Raw genomic sequence first — 16564 nt, forward strand, 5'->3', positions numbered from 1 at the left:
CCGTTGTTGTTAATCATGTTGGTGATGATGCTCAGGTCTCTTATCATAGACAATGTGCATTGATTACATATTTCTTATATTTGGTTGGTACAACCATATTTGTGGAGAAAACAATGTCACCTATGTTGATTTGTCTACATTAATTACTTCTTAAACTTTGAGAAGATTCATGAGTATAATTGGGGGTATCTTGTTTGGTTTATTCGTACTCAAAGTTAGACAAACTAAGTCAGTGGAAGACGAGACAAATGGAAGGGAAAAATGATCTCTTTTTAAGTAATATACATACATGTAGATTATTAATTTCATAGTACTCGTATGTCGATATTTATGATTTTCATCTAAACCATTTTCATGCATGGATCCTCCATCATTTTTTAAGCATCGTTGATGGAAGTTTGTTATTGGGTACAATAAAGAGTTGTCTTGTGCGTGGTTGATTAACCCACCTAGGAGAAATTTGGCGATTGAGATGTACATGCATGATATTGACCCGAGTTTGAGCCCGTCATACATAGTAGTTTATAGTATTTGTACTCTGGATTTATTTTTGAGTGTATTTTATTTTGACTTATTTTAACTCCATTGTGTACTCTGGATTTATTACTTTATATATGTCTTTTTTTCATATCAATTGTGTCATACCCCAAAATTTGCCCATTAATATTTCAAGACATTTTTCAGGGCACTCCGACTCATTTTTATGACACTGATCTTAAAGGAACAAAGGCCCAGCTCACGAGTGGCCCAATCCAGAAAATGGCCCAAACTGGCCTGCTCGCTAGGCGAGCAAATCCTTCGCCTAGCGAACGTTCGCTGCACGCTCGCCTAGCGAACGTTCGCTACACGCTCGCCTAGCGAAGCTGGCAGATAACAGAAAATTCTGGGCTTCACTCTGAGCCCATTAGGCCATGAAAAAAAGGCATTATAAATACCACAACTCCAGTCAGAAAAAGGGAGGACGAAAAAGGACGAAAGGAGAACCCTAGCAAGCAAACCCTAGCGCTCACAGACGGAAAACCCTGGAGGCTAACCCTGAAGGAAAAGTCGGCGGCAGCAAGGTCACTTCCGCTCAATTCGATCCGATCGGCCAATTCAAGGTTACAATTCGATTACAAACAGGTGTGAAGCTTGCTGCCATTATATCGTTATTAAAACCGGAATCCGCAGCTGCTCGCTAGCACATCGCTAAGCGAGCATGCAACGAGTGTTCGCTAAGACTTCGCTAGGCGAAGCAGGAGCGAACGCGACAGCAGCCGACTTTTCTGTTCTGACTTTTGCCCACCTGTCATGTTTTTATCATAGCCATGCATTGTTTATCTGACCCTACTGCTGTTCTGGTTTCTTTTGTGGTGTAATTCTCGATTGCACCTTGATTTGGTATTCTGACATGTTTGCTGAGTTTTGCAAAGGTTCACACATCGCCGGGAAAGCTGGCTAGATAGGTATTCCACTTTATTTGTGGGATGCCCTTTGTGGAGTTTCACCCTAAATTACCTAATTAATCTTAATGTATTAATTTTAATGTAGTAATTTTAATGTGGAGATCCACCCTCAATTACTTAGCTGATTTTAATGTATTGATTTTAATGTGGAGATTCATCCTAATTGCCTAATTGATTGTAAAATACGGCCTTTAAATATGTGATCTTGGACCTCTCTTTGCTGCCCTACGGTATTACGGTATAACGGTCGTGTCCCGCGAATGTAGGGATACACTTAGCAAAGACCCTTCGGTTAAATCATCATAAAATAAATCATGGTCCCTCGGATGTTGCCTTCGAAAATACGATTTTGTCCCTCGATGACCCTTCGGTGTAGCCTACGGTTAAATGATGATCGTCCCTTCGAATGCTAAGGTATCCTTACAACTGTTGCCTTCAATGACCTATCGATGACCCTACAATGACCCTTTTACATCCAAAGGATAAAACTACTTACTTCTCAATAGTAAGGACAGTTTTACCCTCATAAGGATAGGAAATGCCCATAACGACCTTAGGAAGGTATAACTCTCAATTACTGGATCATAACCTAAAACATTTTCCACCCCTCACACTTTGCAAGTCCTAGAAAATCACCACTTGGTATACATTCATACTAGAATCATTACCAAGTTATATTTTTCTAAACTGTTTTTCAAAATCAAACGAGATAAATACTTTGTATACATTCATACGAGAATCATTACAAAGTTAAACTCTCTTTTCGAAACATTTTTAAACAATTCACCAACACTTTTCAGACAAAAATATAAGTGATCCAGCAATTAAGAGCCCATGGATAACCATGGATACAAAGGGTGCTAATACCTTCCCTTTGTATAATGTATCTCCCGAACCCAAAATCTATTGAGGTCTTTCCTGTTCTTTTCCACCTTTCCTTATTGGATAAAAGAAAAGTCGGTGGCGACTCTTGCTATCCGCGACATTGCGATAAAAAGCAAAATACCCCAAGTCAGTTCACCGTATGACAGAACTGGCGACTCTGCTGGGGACCCTTAAAAAGAGAGGTTACCTTAAAAACAAGATCACTTATTCAAATTGTCTGATTTACTTTTAAGGGATTGCTTGGGTATTTTCGAGTGAAAGATCCTACACCCGGATCTAGTGTACCTTAGGTAAGTAGCAATAGATCATCGCGACTATCCGGCGTATACCGGAATGGTTAAAATGATGGCTACGGTTAATGTGACACTTTGGAGGTCCTGATGTTCCTCATGTTTACTTGAGGAAAAATTTGGCTTCCGCGTGGTGTCATCAAGGCATTAACCAGACCTTTAGAACCCTAATTGACTCATCCTAGCCATTAGAAAGTAGTGAGATAACTGGCTTCGGTTCCGACTGGGGTTGGTTGATACTCGATACTACACTCTTTGAGATTGGACTTTAGGGAAGCTTTGGTCAACCACTTGGTGTTGCACTGAAGTGGACCTAAAGAAAAGTCGATGATTTGAGATCCTTCTAGAACCCGGTTACTATTCTAGGACAGGTTGAACCAACCAAACTTCAGTGGGGAGGGTATTTACCTATGGAACTCATGCAAGCCTTAAAACCTAAGAATGATTGTTGTGTGACTTGTTTGTGCTTGTTACCTATTTAACATCATAACATCATAACATCAAGACATCATGGCATTGTACTAACCATTTCAAGGACTTACATTGAAAACATTTCATACATTGCATAGCATGGCATAACATTGCATAACAGGTACTCTAAAAGGATCAATGTTCTCACGGTTTCCCTCCAAACAGAAAAATGGACCTCGAACAAGCCGTCAAAGATCTCCAGGCTCAGAATGCTCAACTCCATGAGATGATCTTGAATTTATCCAAGGGGCAGGAGGAACTAAAGGCTCTATTGCTCGAGAAGAAAGACAAGAAACCTGTGAGTTACATTAACCCGGGAAGAAGGCTTAAAGGACAGGCTGCGGGAGTCAAGATCAGACTTCCAAAGGATTCAGAAGAGGAGAATGTTGATTTCTCCAACCCTGAGGATGACGATGAAGACCATGAAAATGAACAGTACTCTCCAAGAGATGATAAGTATAACTTGCTGGAAGAACGCATGCTAGCTATGGAGGGTCAAAAGGCGCCCGGTCTGGATTTCGAAAGCTTGGGTCTGGATTTCGAAAGCCTCACAAATTCAAGATCCCCACTTTCACTATATACGATGGGGCATCTTGTCCTCAGATGCATCTGAGAGTTTATGTGAGAAAGATTCAGCCGTATACCACTAATAGGAAACTATGGATCCATTTCTTCCAAGAGAGTCTGTCTGGCACACAGTTAGAATGGTACTATCAGCTCGAGAGCTCTGACATCCACACCTGGACTGACTTAGCGACAGCTTTCTACAAGCATTACCAGTATAATTCTGAATTAGCACCTACTCGGCTACAGTTGCAGAATATGACTATGGGATCTAAAGAAAGCTTCAAAGAATATGCTCAAAAATGGAGAGATTTGGCTGGCAGAGTCAAACCTCCTCTGACTGACAGAGAGTTAGTGGACATGTTCATGAGCACACTGACTGTCCCATTCTACAGCCATCTATTGAGGAGTTCTTCATTGGGTTTCACTGAACTTATATTAACAGGTGAACATGTTGAAAGCGGCATTCGAAGTGGAAAGATACAGACGGCTACCTCTGATCCTCCGGAGACTCCTAATGGCATCATTGCTCCTCTGCCTAATCATGACGAGACTGTCAATGCTGTGGAAGATACTGATAATGATTATGACTTGGATAGCTGGATTTTCCCAACAATTGGTGACGGACTCAATAATTGGAAGGCTGAAGACACTATCCCGATTTCCTTTAGTCAGGAATAATTGTTATTGCTTATTTAGTGTATCAAATTTGGTTAAATGTCTTGTCATTTTCATAAGCATATTCATATTCAATAAATCAATGGACTTTTTGCATTCAAATATTGCGCTCTTCATCTTTCCTGTCATTTTTTTCAAACAAGCTATGTTTTCTTGCACACACTCACGTAACAATTTGTCGATCCATATCCACTCTGGATCCTGTTGGTAATAACTCTGCTACTGTTCATTATGACTTTGAAAATCTGATCTACCAAATCGACGATGGGAGTGAGGAAGATTGTGAAGTCCCTGGAGAACTTGCCAGACTGGTACTGCAAGAAGAAAAGACTATACAGCCGCATGAGGAATCAACTGAATCTAGGTACTGAAGTAGACAAGAACATTACTGAGGAAAAATCAAGAGATAATATGGAATGATGAATGTCAAGAAGCTTTTGACAAAATCAAGAAGTATCTCCAAGAACCTCCAATTCTGATGCCACCAGTTGAAGGAAGACCTCTAATCATGTATTTGACCATGTTAGAAAATTCAATAGGGTGTGTGTTGGGGCAACATGACGAGTCTGGTCGAAAAGAGCATGCAATATACCACCTTAGCAAAAAGGTACCGACTGTGAAACAAGATATTCACAGCTCGAGAAAGCTTGCTGTGCTTTGGCCTGGGCTGCTCGCCGACTAAGACAGTATATGTTGAATCATACCGCTTCATCTTAAGATGGATTCTATCAAAGATCTATTTGAGAAACCTGTTGTCTCCTGAAAGAGCTATCACTGATAATGGTGCTAATTTGAACAACAAGATGATTACTGAACTTTGCACGCAGTTCAAAATAAAACACCATAATTCCGAAGTGGCGGCTTGGTAATAAAGCGTATCATTCTACCACAAGGTGATTCTAGAGGCAAATGGACTCCCACATACGAAGGGCCATTTGTAGTTAGGAAGGTATTCTCTGGTGGAGCCATGATGGATGACGAAGAATCCCCGCATCCCGTGAACACAGACATAGTTAAAAAATACTACGCATGTACACCCGGCAAGTCGAAAACCTGAAAAGGCGGCTTGGGCAAAAAGGGGTATCCTGGTGGACTGAAAACCTGAAAAGGCGGTCCAGGCAAAAATTAGGGATTAAAGCGTATGACTATGTCCCGTTCTCGGTCAGCTTCACCCAAATCAAAGGGATTGAACAAGCCAATCGCTTTTATCCGACAACAGGAGATGAGAGGCTTGAAGACATAATGACAGTAGTGGAATTAAAATCGATGGGACTTTTTCTGCATAGCTTTCTCTTTGTTTTCTGGACGGCTTCCTCTTACTAGGATTTCTGTCTCCTTGTACTCAAATTGCCTGTTTATAGGCCCTCTTTCAAAGTCGATACCATTTCATCTTCCAAAAAGATGCTTTTGTTTTACTTTCTCTGTTTTGTTTGCATAAACGTCCATTGATTTAATTTGAATTGATATATGCATTTGAATATGATTGATGTTTACCGAAAAAACATGCATGAAATAGCAGTAGCAATTACTAAAAGACTTCAGGATCGAGAAAAAAGTCTAACCATGCTTTCCAACAAGTCCGATTGCTAATTCTATTCCCCAACAAAAACCAGCTATTTCCCAGAAGAGGTCAGCATCACCAGACAGACGGATCATCTCTTCCATCCCCAGTAGATATTCCCACCATCAGACAAGAATCAAGTATCCCCAGCTAAGAAAGGATCACCAATACCAGTATCCCAACCAGAAGATTGAGATTTGTTTTCCCCAGTAGAGTCCTCTGGAAGAACTTTTCAGATGCATAATTCATTCATTACATCATTTCACAGCATACGCATGCATACATCGTTCGCAGTTATTTTCGAAAGCATAAAACATCTCATGTGTCATGACATGGCATGAAGCTAACTTTATTTTTCAGGTTAATTATTCCCCTGATACAGTCAAAACAAAGGTCCATTCAGACGGACATCCTCATCAATTACGTTCAGGATTCAACTACATCTTTCAGATATACTCCATGTCAACATTCATTCTGACATCCTCCTAACGATGGCATCTATAAGCCCATCCCAGACATTTATTGCAAATACAACATATACAAATACTATCAGATATAGCCTAGCGTACGGTTCATTCTGATTCAGCTCAACATATGACTCTTTCAACTCAGATGCGATCTAACGTACGATCCATTCCGACCTTCAACAACTCCAATACGGTCTAGCATACGACCCATTTGGACCTTCAAGGCCTCAAATGCTACCTAGCGTACGGTACATTCTGAAGTGTAGTATGGCGTATGACTACCCCCTTCATCATCAGGTACAGCCTAACGGACGGCTCAGTCTACAACTCAGATACAATCTAGCATACGATCCATTCTGATCCTTCACCCCCAGTAACGATACAGCCTAACGGACGGCTCGTTCCGCAACTCAGATACGATCTAGCGTACGATCCATTCTGATCCTTTATCCCCAGCAGTGTATGACTCATTCGGATTCTTATCTCATTTTGATTCGGCACAACATATTACTCCTCCAACAATACGGTCTAGCGTACGACCCATTCGGATCTTCATTCCTCAGATACTACCTAGCGTACGGTACATCCCGAGGTGTAGTCTAGCGTACGACTACTTTTCGTTAGATACAGCCTAACAGACGGCCCATTCTGCAACTCAGATACGATCTAGCGTATGATCCATTCTGATCTGTTATCCCCAGCGGCGTATGACCCATTCTAACTCCCCAGTGAAGTCGACGGCCTAATGAATGACTCACTATACGGTCTAGCGTATGACCCAGTGACACCCATGACTTCAGATATCTTCTAACGTACGACGTACTCTGAAGCTCTCATCATCAAACTTCCTAGATGGCATCTTTAAACCCATCTCCATCAAGACTAACTAATTGACAAGTGCAAATTTTTGGGGCATCCTAAGTGTTCAATAATCTTCCACCTCCAGACCACGAATGGCGTACATACCATTCTGACTCTCTCGGTTCAAGAATATTGAACAGGGGCAGCTGTCATACCCCAAAATTTGCCCATTAATATTTCAAGACATTTTTCAGGGCACTCCGACTCATTTTTATGACACTGATCTTAAAGGAACAAAGGCCCAGCTCACGAGTGGCTCAATCCAGAAAATGGCCCAAACTGGCCTGCTCGCTAGGCGAGCAAATCCTTCGCCTAGCGAACGTTCGCTGCACGCTCGCCTAGCGAACGTTCGCTACACGCTCGCCTAACGAAGCTGGCAGATAACAGAAAATTCTGGGCTTCACTCTGAGCCCATTAGGCCATGAAAAAAAGGCATTATAAATACCACAACTCCAGTCAGAAAAAGGGAGGACGAAAAAGGATGAAAGGAGAACCCTAGCAATCAAAACCTAGCGCTCACAGACGGAAAACCCTGGAGGCTAACCCTGAAGGAAAAGCCGGCGGCAGCAAGGTCACTTCCGCTCAATTCGATCCGATCGGCCAATTCAAGGTTACAATTCGATTACAAACAGGTGTGAAGCTTGCTGCCATTATATCGTTATTAAAACCGGAATCCATAGCCGCTCGCTAGCACATCGCTAAGCGAGCATGCAACGAGTGTTCGCTAAGACTTCGCTAGGCGAAGCAGGAGCGAACGCGACAGCAGCCGACTTTTCTGTTCTGACTTTTGCCCACCTGTCATGTTTTTATCATAGTCATGCATTGTTTATCTGACCCTACTGCTGTTCTGGTTTCTTTTGTGGTGTAATTCTCGATTGCACCCTGATTTGGTATTCTGACATGTTTGCTGAGTTTTGCAAAGGTTCACACATCGTCGGGAAAGCTAGCTAGATAGGTATTCCACTTTATTTGTGGGATGCCCTTTGTGGAGTTTCACCCTAAATTACCTAATTAATCTTAATGTATTAATTTTAATGTAGTAATTTTAATGTGGAGATCCACCCTCAATTACTTAGCTGATTTTAATGTATTGATTTTAATGTGGAGATTCATCCTAATTGCCTAATTGATTGTAAAATACGGCCTTTAAATATGTGATCTTGGACCTCTCTTTGCTGCCCTACGGTATTACGGTATAACGGTCGTGTCCCGCGAATGTAGGGATACACTTAGCAAAGACCCTTCGGTTAAATCATCATAAAATAAATCATGGTCCCTCGGATGTTGCCTTCGAAAATACGATTTTGTCCCTCGATGACCCTTCGGTGTAGCCTACGGTTAAATGATGATCGTCCCTTCGAATGCTAAGGTATCCTTACAACTGTTGCCTTCAATGACCTATCGATGACCCTACAATGACCCTTTTACATCCAAAGGATAAAACTACTTACTTCTCAATAGTAAGGACAGTTTTACCCTCATAAGGATAGGAAATGCCCATAACGACCTTAGGAAGGTATAACTCTCAATTACTGGATCATAACCTTAAACATTTTCCACCTCTCACACTTTGCAAGTCCTAGAAAATCACCACTTGGTATACATTCATACTAGAATCATTACCAAGTTATATTTTTCTAAACTGTTTTTCAAAATCAAACGAGATAAATACTTTGTATACATTCATACGAGAATCATTACAAAGTTAAACTCTCTTTTCGAAACATTTTTAAACAATTCACCAACACTTTTCAGACAAAAATATAAGTGATCCGGCAATTAAGAGCCCATGGATAACCATGGATACAAAGGGTGCTAATACCTTCCCTTTGTATAATGTATCTCCCGAACCCAAAATCTATTGAGGTCTTTCCTGTTCTTTTCCACCTTTCCTTATTGGATAAAAGAAAAGTCGGTGGCGACTCTTGCTATCCGCGACATTGCGATAAAAAGCAAAATACCCCAAGTCAGTTCACCGTATGACAAATTGTATGGTATAATTCATCATAGTATAACACTAATATATCGTCAAACAAACTTAAAATTTACTGTCAGGTGTGGTTACGGAGATGCATCTTCGAATTCTGTCTAGTGTGAATACGAAGATGCATCTCCGAAATAATTTATATCAAAAAGGGAGTTTCGTTGAGGAATGCATGAGGTGTATATTGAACTATTCTGGATATGCATCGTGTAACACCCCGAATTCAATTAATTAATTTAATTTAATTATTTAGAATTTTATTTGATTAATTGGTGTTTCAAATTATTTTATGTGTGATTGTGGGGGTAAGAGGGAGTAAGAGCTTGGAATAATTGTTTAGAAATTAATCGGAATTTTAATTAATTATTAGAATAAATAGTATTTTTATTTGAGTTAATTAATTAAATAATAAAATGATGGAATTGGGTCAATTTTGAGAATTGGAGGAAATAATGGGTAAAATAAAGAAGTTATTATTGAGTTGGGTAAATTTCATAATTAGACAAAGTGGTGAGGGAGTATATATTCTAAAAGTATGGAAAGAGCTAGATTTTTAGAAAAACTTAAGACACGTAGAAAAGATGCAAAAGAGGGGAAGAGGAGCAAGCTAGGAAATTGAGGAGATAACTCATAGAGGTTGTGCAAATCATCATCAATTGCTGAAGATCTAATGTAAGGGGGAGAAATGGCTACCAATCTAGGTGTCTTGTATCATGGGGTAGAGATGAGAGGTCCTTACTCTCTTTAGGGAAATTGATATGTGATTGTTTTGATGTTGTTGATTGTTTTGATGATGAAATTTGTATGCCTAGATTTACATTATTTCTATTTTGAGATGTTAAATATTTTCCACCATGTTTGAGGGGTTGGAAGGTTTGGGATAAACATGAACTTATGAGATTGAATGATTTTGTTGAGGCCAATATGTGATATATTGTGAAATTGATGTTTAAATCACTGAATAAGTGTAGTATGTCGAATTCTGAGATTGGGGGATTTTTAAGGAATCGAAATCGGAGGTCCGGAAGGCCTCCAATAGTGAAAATTGTGTTTTTTTCGTTCATGTACAGTGGTAACCGGATACCGCGTTGGTGTAACTGGTTACAGCTGAACTAAAGAGATTTTTTAAAAATTTATGTGACTGTAACCGGTTAGTGGTTTGGGTGTAACCGATTACAGCTGTTATGTTTTTCAGAATGTTGATTTTTCGTTTTCAACTATTTTCCTTGTAACTTGAGTTTCGTGACTCGGATTGAGGCACAGTTTAAGCGTTGGAAAGCTAACGCGCAGAGTTATCATATGATGAAGCTTGGTGAACTATTTGAATTAAAATTATGTACCTAATGTGTCAATGTTTGTGCTGACTTGTATGAACGGTTAGCGAATCATTATGGTTATATGATGATGTGTTGTTGTGTTGGTGAAGTAACATGAATAAATGCTTACGAATGTACATTTGTTAAGTTGTTGTTGTTGGTTGTTGTTTATTGATGTCGTGACATGAATTTTTTGTTGCGTATGATGAATGATGTGATGCATAAATGGTGAGATGTGTATGAGGATTCTTTTGGTGAACCTTTTTGTGATAATGCATGTTGATGAGAGTCATGCATCATAGTTTACGGACTTCGGTCCAATTTTAGTGTGCTTTGGTATGGTGGTATGGATCAGGAGCGAGTAGCTAGTTCTAGTGAGGAACTAGTGATGCATGGAATAAGGGATAATGTTGAAGTGTAATCTAAATTCACATTAGCTACATTTAGAGTTAATTTTAATTTCATTTAGTAGGTTATGATGGTATAAATGTTGAACTAAAGTTTCAGTTGTAACAGAATTAGAGTGTAACTATTTCGCATCTAGAAGTTAGTTATATATTTTTCTCTCTCTTCCATCATCTTCTTCATCTTCAACCTTGTGCACCAATAATTGGTATCTAGAGATATGATTGAGATTCAAGAATGAGAAACACGAGTGTACGTAAGCCATGTGTGATTGATTCTGCTCATTCAATTCACAATAAATTAAAGATCTAAATCGAAACAGAATCACATTTCTTGATTCTGAGGGATTGGGAAACACGAGTGTTAGTGAGATCTGAGTGAATTTGCACAAGAATGAAAAATAACGGCGGAAAGAGTAGCTTGAACACAAAGCTTACAGTATTTGATGGAAAGAATTAGAATTGATGGATGATTCAGATGTGTGTGTTGTTTGGAGGTCAAGATGTTCTTGATGTCGTTAATGACAGTTACATGGAGGTTGCAACAAATGCAACTAAAGCACAAAGAAACACCAATAAAGTAACTAGGAATAAGGATCAGAAGGCGTTGTTCTATATCCATCAGTGTATGGATATGAATGTGTTTGAGAAGATCGTTGATTCAATGACGATGAAGGTTGTGTGGGACACATTGGTACGGTGTTACGCTGGTGATACATTAGTAAAGAAGGTGAAACTTCAGTCTCTACGTAAGCAGTATGAGAATCTCAACATGAATATTAATGAGAAGGTACATGATTACATCTCCAAAGTGATTCTAATCATAAATGAGATGAAATCTTGTGGACAGACTCTCACTGAACAAGTAATCATTGAAAAGGTACTAAGATAACTTACTCCTCAGTTTTATTACATTGTTGTAGCAATTGAACACTCTAAGGACCTCAGAACCATGGGAATTAAAGAGATGCATAGTAGTCTATAGGCACGGGAGTTGTGTCTTCTAGTAAGAAGAATCAGAAGCAGTCTTAGTTAGAGGCCAAGAAGAGACGTGGTAGTAGTTATCAGAAGTCAAAAGTCTCCAACTCTGATGAGAAGAAACATCAGAAGGGAAAGGAGAAGTTTGACAAGAAGAAGGTTTAATGCTACTGTTGTAAGAATTTTGGTCACTTTGTTGCTAACTATTGATCAAACAAGGAAAGGAAATCAGAAAAAACAAACATAACCAGATGAGATTCTGATGATGAATCTGTACTATTAATGGCTTCTGAATCTGATGGTGGATATTTGGTAGACTGGTGGTATATGGACACTAGCTGCTCAAATCACCTAATTGAAGAAAAAAAACAATGGATATTAACTTTGACTCTAGAAAGAGGTCAAAAATCATATGTGTTGATGATAAGTATTTGAATGATGAAGGAATGGGAAATGTCAAAGACATAGTGAAGAATGGAAAAACAGTTATAATCAAGGATGTTTGGTATGTTCCTAGCATGAAGAGAAATCTGATGAGTGTAGGTCAGCTAATTGAGAAAGGTTTCTCAATTATTATGAAGGACGATCTCTTGAAGTTGTATGATTTGGATCAGAAGTTGATTGTGAGATCTGAACGGGGAAGCAAAAGAACATTCAAAATGAATTTAAAAACAACTGAAACTAAATTCCTCAGTGCATAAGGTGTTGTAGGTGACATTGAGTTATGGCACAAGAGATTAGGGCATCTGAATTTCAGAAGCTTAGGGTATCTAAGTTCTAAGAAGTTGGTACATGGCATTCCTAAGATTGTGAAGCCTGAGAATTCATGTGAGATATGCATGAAAGGCAAGCAACCCAGATTGCCATTTTCATTAGAAGTGGCTCTAAGAGTAAAACATGTTTTGAGAGTAGTGCATTTTGATGTATGTGGACCATTTGAAGTACCTTCACTTGGAGGAAACAATTACTTTGTCTCATTTATGGGTGAGTTCACAAGAATGACATGGGTATCACTCATCAAGTTTAAGCATGAGGTGATTTGTTGAGTTTCAGAAGTTCAAGGTGAAGGCTAAAAAACAAAGTGATCAGAAGTTGAAAATTCTCAGAACTGGTGGTGGAGGTGAGTACAAATCTACAGAGTTCAAGGAATACAGTGAGGAGAATGGAATTGAGCATGAGGTTACTTCTTCATACACTCCTCGGCATAATGGTCTTACTGAAAGAAGAAACTAAACTTTATTTGATATGACAAGGAGCACGCCGAAGGAGAAGAAGCCCCCTCACACCTTGTGGGGAGAATATGTTGTCATTGCAGCATATATGCTAAACAGGTGTTCAACCAACAAGCTAAAGGAAATTGTTCCTTTTGAGAAATGGATTGGAGATAAGAAAAGTGTAATCCATCTGAAGGTGTTTGGTTCTATTTGTTATAAAAATGTCCTAAATGCTAAGAGAAAGAAGTTGGATGACAGAAGTATAGTCATGTTGCTTGTAGGGTACCGCAATATAGATGGTTATAAGCTTTATGTCCTGTAACTAACAAATTTGAACTCGGCAAATATGTCATTATGAAAGAATCGGGAGTGTGGGATTGGAATAAGTCTCAATCCTACTTTGGTGCAGTGTTAACCCTTGAGTTAACTTCTGAAGATGTTTTAGACTCTGAAGGAGAATCTGCCTCTGAAGAAGATTTTACCTCTGAAGATAAGTCAGAGTTTGAAGGTGACTATGATGCTGAAGTAGAGTCTAAATGATAGTTTGATTCTGAAGGTGACTCTAATGTTGAAGTAGAGTTTGAAGGCGATTCTAACTCTAAGGTGAATCTGATTTTGATCCAGATTCTGATGATGGTCCAGACTCTAGTGGTAATCATGCCTCTGAAGGTGGTCGTGCCTATGAAGATGGTCTAGCCTCTAAAGGTAATCCATCATCTGATAATGTTCCAGCATCTGAATAAGTTCAAAGGCCACAAAGAATCATACAAATACCAAGAAGATTTGCAAAGTTTGACATGTTGCAAGATAGTGAGATAGACTCTGAAGGGGAAGTCATTCAGTGTGCCATGTTGGTAGACTCTGAACTAGTTAATACTGAAGAAGCTCTCAAGAAGAAAATCTGGCTCAAGTCCATGAAAGAAGAACTTGGGGCTATAGAAAGAAACAAGACTTGGAAGTTGAATGAGCTTCCAAATAACAAGAAAGTCATCAGTGTGAGGTGGGTTTACAAGTTGAAACTGAAGCCAAATGGATCAATTAGCAAACACAAATCAAGTTTAGTAGCTAGAGGATTTCTACAGAAATCTGGATTAGATTACTTTGAGGTGTTTGCACCTGTAGCTATACATGAAACAATCAGATTGGGGATTTCTATAGTTGCTAATATAAATTGACCTTTGATGCATTTAGATGTGAAATATTCATTTCTGAATGGTCTTTTACAAGAGAAATTTTATGTGTCACATCATCATGTATTTGTGAAAAGGAATAAGGAAGGAATGGTGTACAAGTTGCATAAAGCCTTGTATGGACTGAAACAAGCTCATAGAGCTTGGAACCTAAAAATTGATTCATTTTTCAAGCTTCAAGGATTCAAAAAATATGAGATGGAGTATGGCATTTATGTTCAGCATACATTTGATAGCAATATGATTTTGGTATGTGTCTATGTTGATGACATATTGCTAACATGGAGTTGTTCAGATGAGATAGTTAAGTTCAAGAAGGTTTTGATGAATGAGTTTGAGATGACTAATTTAGGAAATATGGTATATTTTCTAGGGATGGAGGTTTTGTACTCTGATAAGGGTATAACCTTGCATCAGTTGAAGTATGAACTTTAGCTTCTTAAGAGATTTGAGCTAACAAATCGCAAGTCTATAATCACACCTGCTGAAACAAATCACAAGTTAGATTCTAATGTTGAGGGTGATGATGTATATGCTACAACTTTTAAAGAGTTGGTTGGTTGTCTGAGATATTTTTGCAATACCAGACTTGACATCTGTTATACAGTTGGAATGGTGAGTAGGTTTATGCACAAATCAAAGTGGTCACATTACCAAGCTGCTGTCAGGATAATGAGGTATATTAATGGGACTCTTAAGTATGAAGTTGTGTTCCCTTCTAGTGCTAAATCTGATTCAGCGTTGATATGTTATTCAGATTCTAATTGGTATGTAGACAAAGTTGACAGAAGAAGTACTTCTGTATATTTCTTCAAGTATTTGGGAGGTCCCATTTCTTGGTGCTCCAAGAAGCAACAGTGGTTGCATTGTCAACCTGTGAAGCTGAGTATATTGCAGGTGCTTTGTCTGCTTGTCAAGCTGTTTTGCAGGATTTGAAGATCAAAGTGAGAAAAATCGTGAAGTTGATGATTGACAACAAATCAACTATAAGCCTTGCAAAGAATCCAATGATGCATGGAAGGAGCAAGCACATTCACACGAAGTTCTATTTTCTGCACAGTCAGGTTCAAAATGGAGTGTTTAAAGTTGTTCACTGTATCACTCATAATCAACTTGCAAATGTGTTGACCAAAACTATCAAGACTGAACACTTTATCCATTTGAGGGATGTAATTGGTGTTGTTGATTTTAGTCATGAATATAGATTAAGGGATGGTGTTGTAGTGTAATTCGAATTTACATTAGTTGCATTTAAAGTTAATTTGAATTTTATTTAGTAGGTTCTTATGTATAAATGTTGAATTAAAATTTTAGTTATAACAGAATTAGAGTGTAACTATTTTGTATCTAGAAGTTAGTTACAGATTTCAGTTGAGTGTAACAATTTGGCATCATAATTGTTAATTGGTTTATGGATAGGATCGAAACCCCATTTCTCTTTAAAATTATCGGGAATTTTTTAATGCACCATATGTATTACTATGACACCATATGAAAATACAAAAATGCCCTCAGATTTCGAAGATGCATCTCCAAAAGCACCTTAAATCAATATAAGTCTGACTTAATGTAAAATAATTACGGAGGTGCATCTTCGTAAAGATTACAGAGATGCATCTCTGAACACTGCTTGTACATAACACTTCAGAATATTTCTTCTTCCTTACTTGTTAAAGAGACACTGATATACCGGAGATAGCGTCGGAGGACGAGGGACAAAGGAGGTTGAGAAGCCTGATGAGCTCTAATCCAATATATACAGTAGTTGATAGTATTTGTAATTTGGATTCATGTTTAGTTGTTTTTTATTTTTACTTATTTCGAATCCATTATATATTTCGACTTTATTTTGTATGTCATGATGACTTATTTTGACTCCAAATTTATGTCATTTTTTACATATTGTTGCATGGTTTAATGTTCATCACATAACATATGCCTTAACATTTACAAATCGTCATTTTCATCCGAGTAACCATATAACTAATTTAACTTGCATTGTTTTGATAGATTACGGAGATGCATCTCCGTAAACCCTAAACAGAGATGCATCTCTGAATCAATAAATATTTAAAATGATCCTTAGAGAGTGATGCATGGGATGTGTTTTGAAATATTTCAAAGATATATCTCTGAATCAGTTGTAACATTTTAACTTAACATAAACTGCATTCAAAAATACATCCCTAAAATTTAATGAGCATTTTAGATTTTCCATAGAATACTTTTTCATCTCACAAGATAATAAGAAATCCC

At 38.4% G+C, this 16564-nt stretch overlaps 1 protein-coding gene across 1 annotated transcript; it reads left to right on the top strand.

The window, feature by feature from the left end:
* The first annotated feature begins 11404 nt into the window (after positions 1 to 11404).
* Positions 11405 to 13137, top strand: LOC127135070 (uncharacterized). Its single transcript, XM_051061887.1, has 2 exons — positions 11405 to 11806; positions 12958 to 13137. The coding sequence occupies exons 1-2, from the start codon at positions 11405 to 11407 to the stop codon at positions 13135 to 13137; spliced, it is 582 nt and encodes a 193-aa protein (XP_050917844.1).
* Positions 13138 to 16564: the final 3427 nt, after the last annotated feature.

The sequence above is a fragment of the Lathyrus oleraceus genome, chromosome 4, assembly GCF_024323335.1.
Source record: "Lathyrus oleraceus cultivar Zhongwan6 chromosome 4, CAAS_Psat_ZW6_1.0, whole genome shotgun sequence".
Taxonomy (NCBI): domain Eukaryota; kingdom Viridiplantae; phylum Streptophyta; class Magnoliopsida; order Fabales; family Fabaceae; genus Lathyrus; species Lathyrus oleraceus.

What these genes read in the sequence shown, in the direction of transcription:
- LOC127135070 (XM_051061887.1), top strand. Translation starts at nt 11,405, where the DNA reads ATGTGTGTGTTGTTTGGAGGTCAAGATGTTCTTGATGTCGTTAATGAC. An exon ending in AACAAGTAATCATTGAAAAG is followed by an intron (nt 11,807 to 12,957) that starts GTACTAAGATAA and finishes GTTGAGTTTCAG; the next exon opens with AAGTTCAAGGTGAAGGCTAA.